General features: G+C 31.6%; 1 protein-coding gene across 1 annotated transcript; it reads right to left on the bottom strand.

The window, feature by feature from the left end:
* Window positions 1-10,165: 10,165 nt before the first annotated feature.
* On the bottom strand, window positions 10,166-13,984 carry LOC115698735 (protein WVD2-like 4). Its single transcript, XM_030625887.2, has 9 exons — window positions 13,547-13,984; window positions 12,358-12,610; window positions 11,887-12,270; window positions 11,714-11,772; window positions 11,424-11,501; window positions 11,237-11,315; window positions 11,075-11,146; window positions 10,880-10,987; window positions 10,166-10,775 (listed from the first exon to the last, which is right to left on the bottom strand). Exons 2-9 carry the CDS (start codon window positions 12,598-12,600, stop codon window positions 10,347-10,349), a joined length of 1,452 nt encoding a protein of 483 aa, XP_030481747.2. The 5' UTR covers window positions 12,601-12,610; window positions 13,547-13,984; the 3' UTR covers window positions 10,166-10,346.
* Between the last annotated feature and the right edge of the window lie 3,938 nt (window positions 13,985-17,922).

Genomic DNA, 17,922 nt, shown 5'->3' with positions numbered 1-17,922 from the left:
AATTCAATATCACCTGTTGATCCTAGATCAAATGATCTTAATCCTGATATGTTTAGGTTCGATCTTAAGAGTATTATACATGTTCTTTGATTTTTTAGTTAAGCCTACTTTTGGGTTAGGGTGATACGTACATTTTGGGAACATGATAGTGCAATTGAGTGGGAGCGCTAACATAAATATGGAATCTATAGCTTCTATCTGACAAATAGAAACTAAAGGATGATTTCCTTCGAGCTTGACCAAACGAAAATAATTGATGGAGTACTCATTTCACTTAGCTGAAATATCATTTATACGGGGTTAAGTGTTTTAAGGATAAAATACATTGTAGGGTGTTTCGGTAATCTAATCCCTTTACAGTGTAGATCATCTATATAGAGGATCATTGATCAAATTAGGATTATAACAATGGATAACTAATGACGTATCTATATCGTGGAACATATAGAGCGTTCTATATACTGAGAGTGCAATTCTAAGTTCTATGCGTGGATTCAACGAAGAATTAATAAATCAGTGAATTAAGATATAAATTCTTGATCTGCTTATTGGAAGCTCGGATATATAGACCCATGGTCCCCATACTAGTTGAGACCATACTGCTTGTAAGACTCAATTAATTGATTTTGATTAATCAATTATAATTCTAAAGTTAGACTATGTCTAGTGTATGAATTTTCACTAAGCAAGGGCGAAATTGTAAAGAAAAGAGATTCTAGGTTTATTTATTAATTAAGAGACTTTATATGTCTAATTAATAAATATATTAAATGACAATATTATTTAATAATTAATTTTTATTTATTAAATAATTAGAATTGGCATTTAAATGGTTGAATTTGAAAATTGGCGTTTTTGAGAAAATAAGACGCAGAAATGATAAAACAGCAAAATTGCATAAGTGAGGCCCAATATCCAAAGCCTAGGCCGACCACTATTGTAGGCTTTTATCATTTATTTTTTCATTATTTTAATGCCAAATAATTCTAACTTAAACCTAGGTGGTTACCTATAAATAGGTAGTGATGGCCTCAGGAAAAAGATGATACATCTCATTCCTTCACAGAAAATCTTCTAGCCGCCACCTTCTCTCTTCTTTTCTTCTTGATTTTCGAAATCCTTGAGTGAATGAGTGAGTGCCCACACACATCAAGTGGTATCTCAATCATAGTGTGTAAGACTGTAGGAGATTCCAAACAATAAGAAGGAGAATCAGCATCAAAGGAATGAGAGAAAGAGATCGAGGTTCAGATCTTGGTGATGCTCTGCTACAGAAAGGAATCAAGGGCTAGAGATCTGAACGGAAGGAGTCATTATATTCCGCTGCACCCAATGTAAGGTTTACTAAACTTTATATGTGTTTATTTCATTGTTTTAGAATTCATATTAGGATGTTAATGAAACATACTTGTTAGTAAATCTAGATCCTGGTAAAATATTTCCAACAGCATCATCATGGTGGTCATCGCAAAGGGAAGCATTACCAGATTTTAAAGAAATGGAAGACGAATTGCAAAAGAAAATGGGGGAGCGAATTGTTGAGTTACCATCAACTCAAGATACATATGAAGAAGAAAAGACTGAGGATGAGGCACCTCAGAATTCATGGCAAACAGGGGTGCATCAAAGAGAAGGACATGATGATAGCCAACCAGAACTTTGAAGATCAACAAGAGCGCGAAAGCCAAATCCAAAATATGCTAATGTTGTTGTATGTGTTGGGTTTTATGCCCTAAATAAAACTCATTTCAATATAATCAGATTTACTTATTAATATAGATCAGAAATAACATTTAATGTTGCATGGTTCACATGATTTATTTCATGATTATATGTACATAATGTATAAATTCATCTGAAACCCTTTTCACATACTTGATCCTGTTTATTGTACCGTCAACACATTGGAAAGTAAACATGACTATGTGAATAAAGTTTCCTAGATTTATCAGACATAGGGTTTTACTGATATGATAATCTACAACAGAGTTTACTTGCATTTGGAGAAGTGCTATGTTCTTTCCAGAGCATTGGTTAAAGTAAAGCCCAGGTTGGATGCATGGAGTATGCATCGGAAGGGACCGATATTGAACTTTGACTTAGATTTAATTAAACTTACCGTAAAATCTATTCAAGTCAATATCGCCAAGTTGATCCTAGATCAAATGTTCTTAATCCTGTTATGATTAGGCTCAATCTTGAAAGGCTATTCGTGTTCTTTGATTTGTTAGTTAAGCCTACTTTTAGGTCAGGGTGATACGTACATTTTGGGAACACGGTAGTGCAATTGAGTGGGAGCGCTATCATGAACATGGAATCTATAGCTTCTATCTGGCGAATAGTAAGCAAAGGATGATCTCCTTCGAGCTTGACCAAACGAACATAAATGGTGGAGTACTCATTTCACATAAGCTGAAATATCATTTATACGGGGTCAAGTGTTTTAAGGAATAAATACATTGTAGGGTGTAACGGTAATTTAATCCCTTTACAGTGTAGATCATTCATATAGAGGATCATTGATCACATTAGGATTATAACAATGGATAACTAATGATGTGTCTATATGGTGGAACATATAGAGCATTCTATATACTGAGAGTGCAATTCTAAGTTCTATGCGTGGATTCAACGAAGAATTAATAAGTTAGTGAATTTTAGTGCTAAATTCTTGATCTACTTATTGGAAGCTCGGTTATATAGACCCATGGTCCCCCCACTAGTTGAGATAATATTGCTTGTAAGACTCATGTAATTGATTTTGATTAATCAATTATAATTCTCAAATTAGACTATGTCTATTTGTGAATTTTTCACTAAGTAAGGGCGAAATTGTAAAGAAAGAGTTTTAGGGGCATATTTGTTAATTATGATACTTTGTATGGTTCAATTAATAAATATGATAAATGACAATATTATTTAATAATTATTTATAGTTATTAAATAGTTAGAATTGGCATTTAAATGGTTGAATTAGAAAATTGGCGTTTTTGAGAAAATCAGATGCAGAAAAGATAAAACTGCAAAATTGCAAAAAGTGAGGCCCAAATCCACCTTGCATGGCCGGCCACTTTTGTAGGGTTTTCCCTCTGATATTTTTATTATTTTAATGCCAAATAATTCAAACCTAACCCTAGTGGAATGCTATAAATAGATAGTGAAGGCTTCAGGAAAATTACACTTAAATTTTCTATTTTTCCTTCAGAGAAAAACCTGAGCCTTTCTCTCTCCCTATCTTTAGCTGCCACTTCTTCTTTCTCTTCCCTCTTGAATTTCGAAATCCTTAGTGTATGAGTAGTGCCCACACACAGCAAGTGATACCTCAATCATAGTGAGGAAGATCGTGAAGAAAGACTTTCAGCAAGAAGGAGTTTCAGCATCAAAGATTCAGAGAAAGAGATCCAGATTCAGATATTGATAATGCTCTGCTACAGAAAGGAATCAAGGGCTAGATATATGAACGGAAGGAGTCATTTAATTCCGCTGCACCCAATGTAAGGTTTCCTAAACTTTATATGTGTTTATTTTATCGTTTTAGAAAGTTCATATTTAGGGTGTTAATCAACATACTTGTGAGTAGATCTAAGATCCTGGTAAAATAATTTCCAACAGTATGTTCATAAAAACCGGAAAACCAAAACCGACCATCAAACCGACCAGACCGTAACCGAATTTTCGGTTCCACGTCATCACCGAATTTGGCGGTCGGTTTCGGTTTTGGTTTTTTTGACATGGCGATCGGTTTCGGTTCTTGAAATAAAAAAATAGTTTGACCAAAAAATCGTCAAAACCGCCAAAAACCGCCCAAAACCGCCAAAAACCGCCAAACCGAAAACCGCCAAAAACCGTACGGTCTGTTTTATACAGTTATAATTTTTAAACGGTCGGTTACAGTTTTCGTAAAATAAAAATCGTAACCGACCGGTCGGTTATAAAATTTTAAAAACTGACCATAACCGAGCGATTTTCACCCCTAGCTGTAGCTGAAGAAGAAAAGTTTAGAGAACTAGAGTCGTATGAAGAGGCATAGTAAACTCCAAGTGGCTAGAAGCTATGAAAGAAGAAATAAGTGCGCTAGCGAAGAATCAGACTTGGGAGTTGGTGCCAAAGCCGAAGGAAGTGAAATCCATTTCGTGCAAATGGGTCTACAAGGTACAAATTCGTCCTGACGATCCAATTGAGAGATACAAGGCTCAGTTAGTTGCTCGAGAATTCTCTCAACAGTATGGGCTAGATTATGATGAGACATTTAGCCCAATCGCTAAGATTATAACAGTACTGGAGACTATGGAAAATGGATGTAAAGAATGCCATTCTACATGGAGAACTGGACCGAGAGATATACATGTTGCAACCAAGAGGCTTTGAGGAGAGAGCACATCCCGACTATGTTTGCAAACTGAAAAAGGTATGGATTAAAGCAAGCTCCACGAGCATGGTATGGAAAGATTTCTGAGTTCTTAGTAGAAAGCGAATATTCCATGGCACATGCAGATTCAAGCTTATTCGTCAAAGTAAGGGAAGAAAAAATTGCAATTGCTCTGGTATATGTTGATGATCTCATTATCACTGGAGATGACAACACAGAAATTTATCAAACAAAAGAGAACCTATCAGTACGCTTTCAAATGAAGGAGCTTGGAGAATTGAAACACTTTCTCGGATTAGAAGTTAACCGAACTAAGGAAGGCTTATTTCTTTGTCAGCAAAAGTATGCTAAAGATTTACTGCAAAGATTTAGAATGCTTGAGTGTAAGCCCATCTCAACACCTATGGAAGCCAATGCTAAGCTATGTGCTCATGCTAAGAAGGACTTGCAAGATGGAGCAATGTACCGACAACTGGTGGGAAGTCTAATCTATCTTACATTAACTCGACCAGATATTTCTTATGCAGCTGGAGTAGTAAGTCGATATATGCAGCAACCAAAGAAGCCACATTTGGAAGTAGTACGACGAATACTGAGGTATGTCAAAGATACAATTAACTATGGTCTCTTCTATAAGAAAGGTGATGAGGTCAAGATCGTTGGCTACAGCGATGCTGATTATGCTGGAGATCATGATACCCGACGATCAACTACTGGGTATGTATTCAAACTTGGATCTTGAGTAGTGTCTTGGTGTAGCAAAAGGCAACCAACAGTGTCTTTGTCAACTACAGAAGCAGAGTATAGTTCAGTAAGGGAGGGGATTCTATCGAGAAAAAAGAGAAAGAAAAAGAAAAAGAGAAAAAAAAAAGTAAAAAAAAAATTATATTTTTTTAATTTGATTTTTTAATTTTTGTAAAATATTTATAATTATTTTTTAAAACTAATATTACGTGAACCACTAAAAATTTTCCACGTGTACAAGTGGACAGTCCACCGTGGCACTTAACTCTGATTTTTGGACGGAGGTGTGCAGAGCAAAACGGAACCACGGTTTAGGTAGTTTAGCCGCTAAAATTCGATTTTTGTGGTTAAGTGTTACAAACCGTAAAATTCAGGCGGTTTAGCCGCCAATATCCCTATAATAAAATAGAAACTAATTAAATATTATTTAAAATAAATAATATATCATACAATTAAAATATATAAAAATAATAATTAAATATATGTAGCATGCCAATAAAATTATATACAGACATTAAAATATTTGTATTATGCTAACAAAATTATATACCACTATTATACATAGCAAAATAAAAAATAAATATTATCTAATATAGCAAATTAAAAAAAAAATCGACATAACTTTAAAACAAAAAAAAAAATTAACAAAACTAATATAGATATATCATAATTTTTAAGTAATTTGCTTCTAATTTTAAAAAATATGGAAAAAAAAAATTATTGATTTTTTTATACGACAAAAGACAATATAAATAATAAATAGTGTCAAATGATCATTTCTCTACAAGTTTTGAAATGAGAACATTTACTTACATAGTGTTATAATATAATTTAGGGTCACTTGCTATGGTTTTCATTTTCTATTTAGTCTTTAAATAGTGAAAATTATACATTTTTTGGGTTTTTTTTTAATACAATTTGTGTAGTAATAATAATAATAAAAAAAGGTAAATACTATTTTGGACTCTGTATTTTGCAAAAGTTACTGATTGGACCCTCTATTTTTCTAAATGATAAAATGGACCTTATATTTTCCAAAATGGTAAAAATAAGACCATGAGCTCAATTTTCAACAATTTTATTTTTTAATATAACCAACTTTTAGACAATTTTTATTACGAACAAATACAGAAAATGTAACTAGTTTTGTCATGACATCTCTAGATCGGATTATTATTAAGTTTTATTTTGACACAAAATCAGTTCAAGGTCCTATTTGTACAATTTTGAAAAATACAGGATCTATTTCGTCATTTAACAAAATAGAATATCCGTTTAATAATTTATGTAAAACACAAAGTCCAAAGTAATATTTACCTTAAAAAAAAATATGGGAAAGATAACTAAACTGTTTCCGCATATTTTGTAAGCTTTGCTAAAAAAACATAAAAATGAAAATGTCCTGATAAATATTGTTTTCAAGATTGTGATATATGTTTATAAACTTCTAAGTTTTAATTACGAATTTGTAAACTTCAGTTAAAAAAAAGTTGTATTGCTAAAACTTTGAAAATTTTGTTTACAGAAATTACTCTGAACTTTTGTAATTTTTGAAAATTACATATTCTTGGGCTTTCATATAATATTTGCTCAAACTATAAAAAATTGGGAAATTTACAAAAATACTAGAATTTGAGTTAATTTTTACAAAAATACTATCACACTGAAATATTTTCAAAAATACTGTGTTTTTATAAAACACTAGTAGAACATAGAACAGAACAGCTCAAACCAACAGTAGAACAACCATAAAACACTAGTAGAACACTAGTGAAAACTTAACACAGTATACTGCAGTATGAAACTTATAAAAAAAACACAGTAAAAAGGTAAAAAATACCGCCTGATAGTATTTTTGTAAAAAAATGACAAAAGTTAGTATACCATGTAAATTTTCCTAAAAAATTCCCATTATCATGCCCACGGTAAAAGTAGTTGGTAAGCTAACTGCCAAGTGTCTAGCGGATACATATTTTATGTATTTTTTGGGAATTATTTCACAAATATACAAAAATAACGAAAAAAAACATAAAAGTACTACGAAATTTTAAATATTTTTATGATTTTATTTAGAGAAAATATGGTCTTTTTATATATTTTTATGTTCTACTCTTATTAATTTATTATTGATTTTTTATTATTTGTATATTATTTTTTGTTTTTGTATGGATATTATTTTTCTGTTACTTTTATATAGTTTTCTTATTGTTTCGTATTATTTTTATAAAATACTGAAATAATATAAAGAAATAATTATATTTTTTTTTTTAAAAAAAAAATATTATTTTATGTTATTTTTTTAATCTATATTTTTAAATTTTCCCTTTAAAGCTGAGCATTTCTGTAAAAAGAAGCCCAAAGACATTCACTAGCCTATTAATGTTGGGCCTAAACCATTATATTTTGGGTTGTAACTAATCTGAATGCCCAAAAAGTTGACTTATGCTCCAAAAGGACAACCAACTAGCCAATTAAGGTCCGGCATCTCCAATCTCAACACCAATTTTTTTTGGGGGGAGTTTTATTTGCACCTCATAAACTTATAAATACACCCCATTATTAAAAAAAATATAAACTTAAATAATTTTTAAAAAATATTCTTAATATTTTTTTAAATTTTTTTCTTCACATTATTTTATGTTAATTTCAATACTTATTTTGATTTCATTTTCATAATTTTTCTAACTCATGTATATTTTTTTTTATTTTTTTCTAAGAAAATTTCATATAATTTTTTATTTTAATTTTTTTTCCAGAATATTTAAAATATAATTTAATTTTGTTTGATAGGTATATTTTTTAAGAATATGAATTGGAAGAAAAAAGTTAAAAAAGTTTAGTATAATTAAAGATATTAATTTTAAATAAAATAAAAATTATTAAAATGGGGTGTCTTTAAACATTTTTGGGGTGTAAATAAAATTTCCTTTTTTTTTGCCACAAAATACTTAAATTTAGTGTCAAAAACTCATTTAGGTTACAATAAAATTACACTAAAAATAATATTTTTTATTATTAAATTTTATTTAATAAAATAAAATATTCATTTTATTGTTATATTAATTTACTAAAATCATCACAATTATTATATTAATAATGTAAATGAAACTTCTAATTAATTACGTGACAATAATATTATAAAGAGTAATTTGCGGCCTAAATACTTAAATTTAATTTCTAGCTGTAAGTAAATACTTAAGTTTAATTTTTAGCGGTAATAATATCTAAATTATAATTTTAAAATTTTTGTAGGTACTTAGCTGTTAAGTGTTAAGTAAATTCCACGTGGCAATCCTTGATTGGTCCAAGTCATTGAATTTTTAGTTTTTTTTTTAAAATTAATTTAAATATACCAATAAAAAAATGACACGTGGATAATGACTTAACATTCAACGGTGAGTTACCTACAGAGTTTCATAAATATAACTTAAGGATTATTACCGCCAAAAATTAAACTTAAGTACTTATTTGCAACTGAAAAGATAAACTTAAGTATTTATGCCATAAATTACTCTACTATAAATTATTAAAACTCTATAAATTAAAATATCAAATTTCATGTAATAATATAAATTAAAATAATATTAAATAGTCTATTTCACATGTGTATAAAAGAGTTACACGTGTAATAGACTATTTGAATCCTATTTTTGGCATGCTAATTTTTTTTTTTTTTGAATCTCTCAAAATCTTACAAGATGTCTCAAATAGCTACAACATACATATACGATAATACGAGCATGAAAGAATAATTGATTAAAAAAATTTCCCGAATGCTGAAACAGATAAGAGTATATCGGTAAACTTCTTTTAAAAATTACATTGTAGAATTTGTAATAAATATATGTATAGAAAATATTATTATACAAATATAAAATAAAAATAATAATAATAAAAATATCATAATTACAGTGTACGACATATATGCCGTGTACTGTAACACATACTGTATAACAGTGTAAGATATAGTAATATATTAAATTTATTTTTTTGCACCAAATTCAACATTTAAAGTTACGTTGGAGGTATTCTAAAAGTTGTTAGTAGTGTTCCTTTTTTTAAAACGGAACCTATTGTAATCGCATCTAATTATGAAAAATAACAGCAGTCAGTCACCTAATCTAATATTTTCTTTGCTTACATTATATAAACTTACAAAAAAAAAAAAATACTTCAATGCATAAAATAAAATAATATTGATTTATACAAATACAACAAAAAAAATGTTCTCTGAAGGCTTACAAAAAAGTCTTTTCTAAAAGAGGAAGACAATCATTAGAATATATTGTTATTACAGAAAAATCACTACTCACTCTCACACTTCCATTACTCTTGCTCTCAAATCTCAATTCCAATAACGATAATCATTTCATAAATCAAAGTTTAAACATCGAGATAAATAGTTTATTAAACATTTTTTTGATTATTTATTGGAAATTAAACTGCAAGTTTATGGAGTTGCTTGTCTAAGTGCCTTCAGGTGGTCACCTCTTAGGTGTTCCCAAACTTTCCCTCATTACTCGTTGTTTGGTCTACAAATTGTTTGTGAACGAAAATTTTCGACCTCGATTGATTGTAGATTTTAGCATTTAGAAGTTAGCGTCTGCCATGAGCCCCCGACAAACTGATGACGAGCAAAGCAATCCAATATCCAAGAGAAAGAGTGCGTCGTCAATGAACAGCTTGCTTTGATGGCCTGATGGCACAGGAGAAGGCCGAGCGAAATATTACAATGGAGGCACAAATAGTTTACTGAAAGCTTCTATAGCAACCCATCAATGGCCTAATCCAATTCTGAGTTGTAATATTGCCTATGCAACCATTTGATTCAACAATGTCCACCCCAGCAGTCTGACATGCCAGAGTCTCAGGCACCTGGTTGGAACACTATTTTTCCAAACATAAAAAGAAATACAATGGGAGAAGTCAACAAAGGAGTATCTACAATCATTAATGCATACGACTTAGAGACGTAGGAAAGGTCTAAAGTGATGCAAAACTCAAATACAAGAAATTTGAACTCTTTTGTTTTGTCAAAAACACTTCAAAAAGTTCCCAAATAATGATTCTATAACTTTATAAAGCACACCAGTAATTACATTAACCATCAAAGTAACAAATAAATGACACTTTCACCAGTGATTCAATAACCGCTATATTCACAACAATTTGGAGCTTTAACATAGCATCTTTTCAAAAGTATAAACACAATGATGTATCAGAAAATTTGTCCTCACACACCCACTGTAACTTCCTGAGGCATGATCTCATGAGCAGCAGGCACAACAAGTACATGATCAATGTTCTCACCGGTGACATTTGTTTCAGGATCTTGGTCTATTTTCTCATTCAACTGTTCGGATTCTGGTATGGCTTCTTTCTGAATTTGTCTTTCTTTGCCAACTGATTTTGTTTTCTTTGTCTTGATGGGCTTTGGCTGGATTTTATTAGCCACAGTTTCCTGAGAATGAACCTTAGCTTGTGACTTCTTGATTGGTTTCTTTGGCTCTGTAACTTCTTTTTCGTACCCCTTGTTCCCATTGTTCTGGCTTTGGTTCAGAGGCTGGCCTAAAGAAACACCTCCTTCAGAAGAGTTGCTCACTGAAAGATTGGAGATTTTATTCCTTCCAAGCTTGGGAGATTTCGCACGTGTAGTTGGTATCTGAAATAATTTGTAGATTTAAAGTTATGCCTTTTCTTTCCTCTAAATTTTTTACTGATATGTTAATAATCAAATAGGGTTCAGGTCTTAAAAGTCTTTGCAACCTTTTTAAGTTCAACTTTTGGAGGTGGCTCTTTATAGAAATTTGGCATTGGGGAGGCTTTAAATGTCATACTCTTCCTCAGTTGCTTGATCTCAGCCTCCTGGCTTTCCTGCATAATATATATAAACATTAAATAAAAATGCACAATAGGAGATAAAGAACTTCAAGTATTTCAACTTGTTAGTGCCAACAACACCTTCGATTTCACTTGTAAGGTAGATTTTTCCTCCTCCTTGGCCTGAATCTTCTCCTCAAGCTTTGTATAGAACTAAATAACAATGAGCAGGACACTAGTTAACTCTTTAAGCATGTATTTAGACCATTCGAAGAAAAAGATAAAGAAATCAATGTTAATTACCTCCTTCCGCTTTGCAGCACGTTCATCCAGCCTAAAAGCAAATCCTGCAGCATTGCTTCTCCGACCACCAGTTGTACTTCTGATGATAGTACACAGTAACACAAAAGGCTGAGTGCAAAACAAATGGAGAAATGGTTCAAACAATAAAAAGAGGAACATCAAATGACAAAATCATCTTGGATCGTACGAAGTAGTGGAGTATGTATCATCCTCCTCTTTTATTTGCTGTGCTGCTGTGACAGGAACTGAGCTGTTATCAATTGATCTGCATATGTAGCAGCAAAAATTGTAAGAATAATATCACAAATTCTTTTCTTTCATTAATTTATTAATTTTTTAAGAAAATAGAATTTTCATGTTATGCTGTGCTTTTATGAAGGCATAAGATGAGTTAGTACAGGTACCCCATTTATAATTTTCGTTACAATTGGGCAATTGAACATAAAAATCTTGTAGTTGAAGTTTATGGTAACTTACAATGAGGTTTCAGATGAAGGGTCATTAGCAGTTTCACTAACAGAGCCAATCTTCCCAGACTAATACCAAAAAGATATAAATCACACAATAAGTCACATAATAAAGAAATGTAGCAAACCAAATCGCATAGACAAAAGAGAAAATTAACCAAAAAATGGAGAAAAGATTCTTACTGTAGATTGCTTGTTGCTAGGAATTGATGTCAATGTAGCCCTCCGGGAAGTAGCCCCATTAGGTTTGTTTCCTTCCTTCAATTGTACTCCTGCAACAGTTGAACGCCTATTTGGGCGACTTAAAGAAAATGAAGTGACTGTTCCATTGGCAAAAGAAGGTTCAGGTTTGGTTCCATTTGCTCGAGCTTGTTTGGTTTCTCTTTTCACAGGTAGCCCATCCACACTTTTCTTCATTCCATCAGCCCGAGCTCCTCTAGCTGGGAAGGAAAAACTCTGAGAAAGAATCCCTTTCTGGTTTCTAGAGGACTGAGTGGTGCTTTTTAAAATCTTTTCCTTAATAATTTTGCTGTTCTTAGAGGAACCATTGTTTGAAGCATGAGAATCCTGTCCACACAATAGACTAATCAAAATGATGACAGCAGAGCTCAAGCTAAGAGAACTTCTACATTTTTATTCTAAGCCACAGTTTACCTTTGTAGTTTTAGAATTTTTACTCGGTGGAGCAGTCACAGAGGCCTTAACCGCCTCACCTGCAGAATCTACGCCATCAGCAGTGACTGCCACAGGTTCAGATTTTCCATTCATGGTGAGAGATTTATCCTCAAGATCAGCATTCTGGCCCTCATTATCCAAATTATTCACTGGTTCTTCAACTTGGTTTCCCTCAACAACACATTTCTCATCTTCCAAATTGACCCCGTTTTCAGATTCCATAGAAGAAATGCTTAAACAAAATCAAAGGGAAATATCATCAAGCGTGTGATGTTCGAACCATATAAGCTAACAAAGATGGTTTAGATAGTAATTTGGGCAAAGAAATACAAAATAGTAAAAAAAAAAAAAAAACTAGTTGATGTAAGAGAAAGAAAGCAGATTTAGTGAGAAAGGTACAAAACATAGAACCAGAAAATAAGGTGAGAAAAACTTTAAAATATTAAAACATGAGATCCACAAGATCAAGATAACCAGGTCAAAAACATCAACATCTGAGTGGTGCCCCCCATACAAGAACAAGAATCCAATGCTATATCTTTAAGCTAGAAAAATAGATGAAAAGAAGGAAGAAGAAGCATATTCTTCTATTTCCTTAAACAAAAATATCTCTAAAATATTCTTCTTGGAAAGAAAAACTAGTGTATTTTTGTGGCATCGCCTAAGCTTGAATTAACATTAAAAAAGAAAAAAGAAAAAAAAACGAGGACAACGAAAATTAGCCATACAGATTTTCTGCTTTACAACAAGGAATTATATCACAATGCTTACATAGTTCCAAAAGCCTAAAAAAGCAAAGTTCAATCCTTAGATGATTCTGTATAGCTTCCAAAATTTCACTCTCTCTGGATCAAGTCATAGTTTCTAGATTAAAGAATAATCCAATAGTCAATCTAACACGTTCCAAGAATGAATTTTCAGATTCTGGGTAGTCTTTTATACTACATTTTTCTAAAAGAACAAATCAAAGATTCATGGAACTACCATAGATCGATACTTTTCATCAATCTAATACAAACCCAGATGAAATTAAATGACAACAATAAAAGATACCCAATACCCATATGAAAAATCAACAGAACCAATAATAAAAAAGCAGTAAGACGGTTAAGAAAAAACATAAGAGTAAGTGAGTAACCGCCATAGATCAAGAGAATGAAGAACCTACCAAGTTTAGTGGGTGGATTCCGAAATTAGGTTGTGGAGATTTAGGTCGAAATATTTATAACAAGAAAGAAAAGAGTGAATTAGAAATGGATTATGGTTTGAAATCAGAACAAAAATAAAATGTTGGGGTTGAATGATGGAGTAGAGTGAATTATTATTAATTGAAGCAGTGGAAAAAGAGTGAGTTGGAAGAAGAGTGAAGAGAGAGAGCAGTGGTGATTGGTGAAGGGTTTAAGTTGAAGTGTTTTGAAATGGATAGTTAGAAATTGAAAGCTTTAGAGAGAGAAAGCTACCAGAGTTGGTGATACAATACAACTTCTCTCTGGGTTTTGCTTCGACAAATACGAAGTCTGAGAAAGAGAGAGAGACTGAGAGAGTTATTTCATCACGAAGTGGATAGAGATTGACTACAATGGCAGTCCGAATTTACTAAAATACCCCTCTAACTGTAGACCTTGTTTTTTAAATTCTAAATTTTAAGGGGGAGCGGCCGGGCAAGGACAGGATTAGTTTTTTGAAATGTACTTTGTCATTTCTTAGCAAAAATTCTGAGAAACAAAGGTAAGTTGGTTTTTTTTTATTATGTATATAAAAAAAAAAAACAGTAACAAATATTTCTTTTTTCTCATTTTTTTAAGGATGCATCAAACTTTTAAACTATGTGAGAAAGAAAAATATAGAAAAAAAAATCAATTTTTCTATGATATGAAAAATTTTGGTGAATTAACTTTACTTTCATACTAAAACATGAAAAATTGATGTTAGTAACATGGGGTGCTAACTCCCTTGGGAAAGGATAACTAGAAAAAACAAACAATCTAGCTCACACGGCTAGATCATTGGCAACCACATTAAGAAATTTTGCGATAGCAGCATAAAAGATTTGGTAGTCCGATAAAAACACTGGATGCATATAGTTACTCTCCATGACAAACTGCACTGTAAGAATCCCAGCCTGAATCTTAACTTTAAAAGCTGAAGAAGCATTGAAAACATCAGTTTTAAACTCCAAGACCTTACCATTTGCACTGTAAATGATTACACCAACAATCCCTTTGACACCTACAAAAGAACCATCAAAGTTAACCAAGACTTGGTGCCTCTCAATCAAAGGGAGAACCCTAGGGTAAGATAAGGGTTCAGAGGGGAAATTCGTAACCTTAGATTTATGCATCTTCACAATCTCATCAACACGATAATTTATAACCAGCAATAAATCACTAGGAGCCAATAATCGATCCTCATGAATTTTTTTATTTCTTACCACCAGAGGGATTCACAAACCGTAATTCCAAAAAGAGATGAACTCCCTCTTTAGATTGTACTCCTCTAAAGGAATAAAGCTAGCATCCAGAAATCATTGAACAATATTTCATCCTGAGCTGAAACTCAAGCTATCCATATGGATACCCCACCTATTACCAAACCATATAGCTTTCATAGAGATTGATATAATTATATTGTCTGCTAAGGTTTCTCTTCCTAAATCTTTAGCCACGTGAGGTTATTTTTTTCTCCAGTCTTTCCTGAGCTTAGACGTGGCTTGTTCAGAGTTTATAATTTTGCTACTGCGATTAATGTTGTCTCTGTGATATAGTTTTGAGTATCTTTTGTTTAAGGTACTGCCATTAGTCTTATCTCTGTGACATGATTTTATTTTATTTTATTCCGTTGTTAGTTCATCTTTTTATTTTTCAATGTCTCACCATCAAATTATTGTTAGTGGTTGGGAATAATAAGTTCTCTGCGGCTGAAGGGTTTGTTAGTTGTACAGTTACGTATCTTGCACAATAGTTGAATACTCAAGTTAAATGCTTGAATGAACCTGCTGCAATAGATCTACTATTGTGGTTTTTGAGCAGCGGAGTAAACTGATTATAGGTGTCCTTAAGGTGAACTATGATACTGCTTTTCAGTTTCTTTTGTTAAACAATTCGATAATTAGGTAGTCCATTAGTTGGCTTATTTTTCTGATTCTAATCTTGGTTGTGTTTCCGACAGTGAGATGTGTCGATTGGTTTGCAGATTACAATTAATAAATTGCATGATTTCTTCAAAAAACTTTAACAATTACTTTTTTAAATATTTTCCACGCTTTTTTTTTTCTTATATTTTTCTTACTTCTCTCATTTTCTATTAAAATCCAACTATTTGAAAAAGACTCATTTTTCTAACTACTAATGAAAAGTGAGAAATGAGCATAATTGTGCAATGCTCGGATGTTCAAGTAGTATTTTATTTTTAGGTAAATAATTTTTTTTTGGGTATGCAGAAGAAAAAAAGAAAGAGTTGATTTGGTTTATAGTTCAAAAAAGAGAAACATTCCATTACAAAAAATAAAAGAAAGGAAAAGCATATGGTAGTTGTATAGTTACGTATCTTGCACAATAGTTGAATACTCAAGTTAAATGCTTGAATGAACCTGCTGCAATAGATCTACTATTGTGGTTTTTGAACAGCGGAGTAAACTGATTATAGGTGTCCTTAAGGTGAACTATGATACTGCTTTTCAGTTTCTTTTGTTAAACAATCCGATAATTAGGTAGTCCATTAGTTGGTTTATTTTTCTGATTCTAATCTTGGTTGTGTTTCCGATAGGGAGATGTGTCGATTGGTTTGCAGATTACTATTAATAAATTGCATGATTTCTTCAAAAAACTTTAACAATTACTTTTTTAAATATTTTCCACGCTTTTTTTTTCTTATATTTTTCTTACTTCTCTCATTTTCTATTAAAATCCAACTTTCAAACATAATTTTATTGAAATAAAAATTTAATATTTGGTTGTATTGTGTTAAGAATTTATGATGTATTAATTGTTTTAAAAGGGGTCCTATAGATAGTTATTTTCATGGCCGGATTAGAAAGAAAAAAAAATGTTAGTTTGGTGCTCCAACTTGAAGCATCAAGATTTAAATCAAATTTTGAATCTTTCATCTACACAACAAAAGGAGAAAAAAATATGTTTTGTAAGGAAAAACTACCATATGCTTTTCCTTTCTTTTATTTTTTGCAATGGAATGTTTCTCTTTTTTGAACTATAAACCAAATCAACTCTTTCTTTTTTTCTTCTGCATACCCAAAAAAAAAAATTATTTACCTAAAAATAAAATACTACTAGAACATCCGAGCATAGTACAATTATGCTCATTTCTCACTTTTCATTAGTAGTTAGAAAAATGAGTCTTTTTCAAATAGTTGGTGATTTAACTCTTTAAGATCACACTATGAATCCATAAATCTTATCAATACCAAACAATGAAGCTAAAAAGAAAAGAAACCCAAAATTTGGGAGCACTTATTCTAATTAATTTTATAATGATGATTAGGTAGAAGGAAAGGAAAGATAAGTATGAAATTAATTTATTTTGTTTTTTAAAAATAAACTCAAAGTAAGGGTATTATGGTAAAGACAAACACGGGTAACAAACAATAACTGTTGAGTGGGGGTAAAATGGTCAAATAGTGAGAGAAACCAATGATTGAAAACAACGGAAGGCCACTGTGGAAGAACGTGGGAATGGTTCATGTGTGTTGGAGCCGCAGGTGGTGGTGTTGTCCTTCTTGCTGACGTGGCGAGACCAACGAACATGATTGGTCTCACGTTTGGCCAACCTGGACACGTACCCCACCACGCCCAACAACCGCGCGTGAGCTGTAAAAACGTGCGGAGGAGGAATGTAATCAACACCAACGGCTGGCCTTATCGACCCTTTCCAATCTCAGCCGTTGATTTTGTGGGGACTCATCGTTTGCCACGTGTCAGTTTCTAGAGACCCCACCTTTGAAATTTTGTTTTGGCCTTGGGATTTTCTGGGTGGTACGTTGTATTCATAAGGCTAGGCTGGCCTCCTCTCTCTCTCTAAAAATGTCCATTTCACCATGATTTGCTAATTTGGGTTCGTGGGCACAAGAAAATTTATAGATTTTTTTTTTCAAATAAAAAATATATATGATTATTTTATTTGTTTAATGTTTTCTGTGATCAAATAAAATTTGTATGAATATTATATAAATTGAAATGGTGAATCCCCATGTGGGTTTTAAATGAATTATTGATTACAACATTATTAACAAATTTTTTTAAGTCACATTGATAATGAAAAAGAATTAGTGTTACACCATCATTTTTAAAAACTTAAATAGTCATATTAGTGGATTAAACGTATTTGTGCATAGTTGAATTTTATTAGTTACTCAACTAGATGATTAAATTAAATTAACAAATTTGTTAGAAGTCACATTAATATAGAATAGATTACTAGTAATACATTGTTATCTCTTTAGAGATAGTTGGGTGAGTAATCTTGTTATGCATTGTTATTTGTTAAGATGTAAATTTATTTAATTATGATAATTACTCGGTATAAATATAT

This window comes from Cannabis sativa, chromosome 8, assembly GCF_029168945.1.
Source record: "Cannabis sativa cultivar Pink pepper isolate KNU-18-1 chromosome 8, ASM2916894v1, whole genome shotgun sequence".
Taxonomy (NCBI): domain Eukaryota; kingdom Viridiplantae; phylum Streptophyta; class Magnoliopsida; order Rosales; family Cannabaceae; genus Cannabis; species Cannabis sativa.
This window is presented reverse-complemented; position numbering and strand designations above follow the sequence as displayed.

Bases quoted from the DNA above. Each gene is read 5' to 3' on its own strand.
- LOC115698735 (XM_030625887.2), bottom strand. From the start codon at position 12,600: ATGGAATCTGAAAACGGGGTCAATTTGGAAGATGAGAAATGTGTTGTT. The intron at 12,271-12,357 runs GTAAACTGTGGC...TTGTGTGGACAG, and splicing joins AAAATTCTAAAACTACAAAG to GATTCTCATGCTTCAAACAA. The intron at 10,776-10,879 runs GTTGCAAAGACT...AAATTATTTCAG, and splicing joins CAAAAGTTGAACTTAAAAAG to ATACCAACTACACGTGCGAA.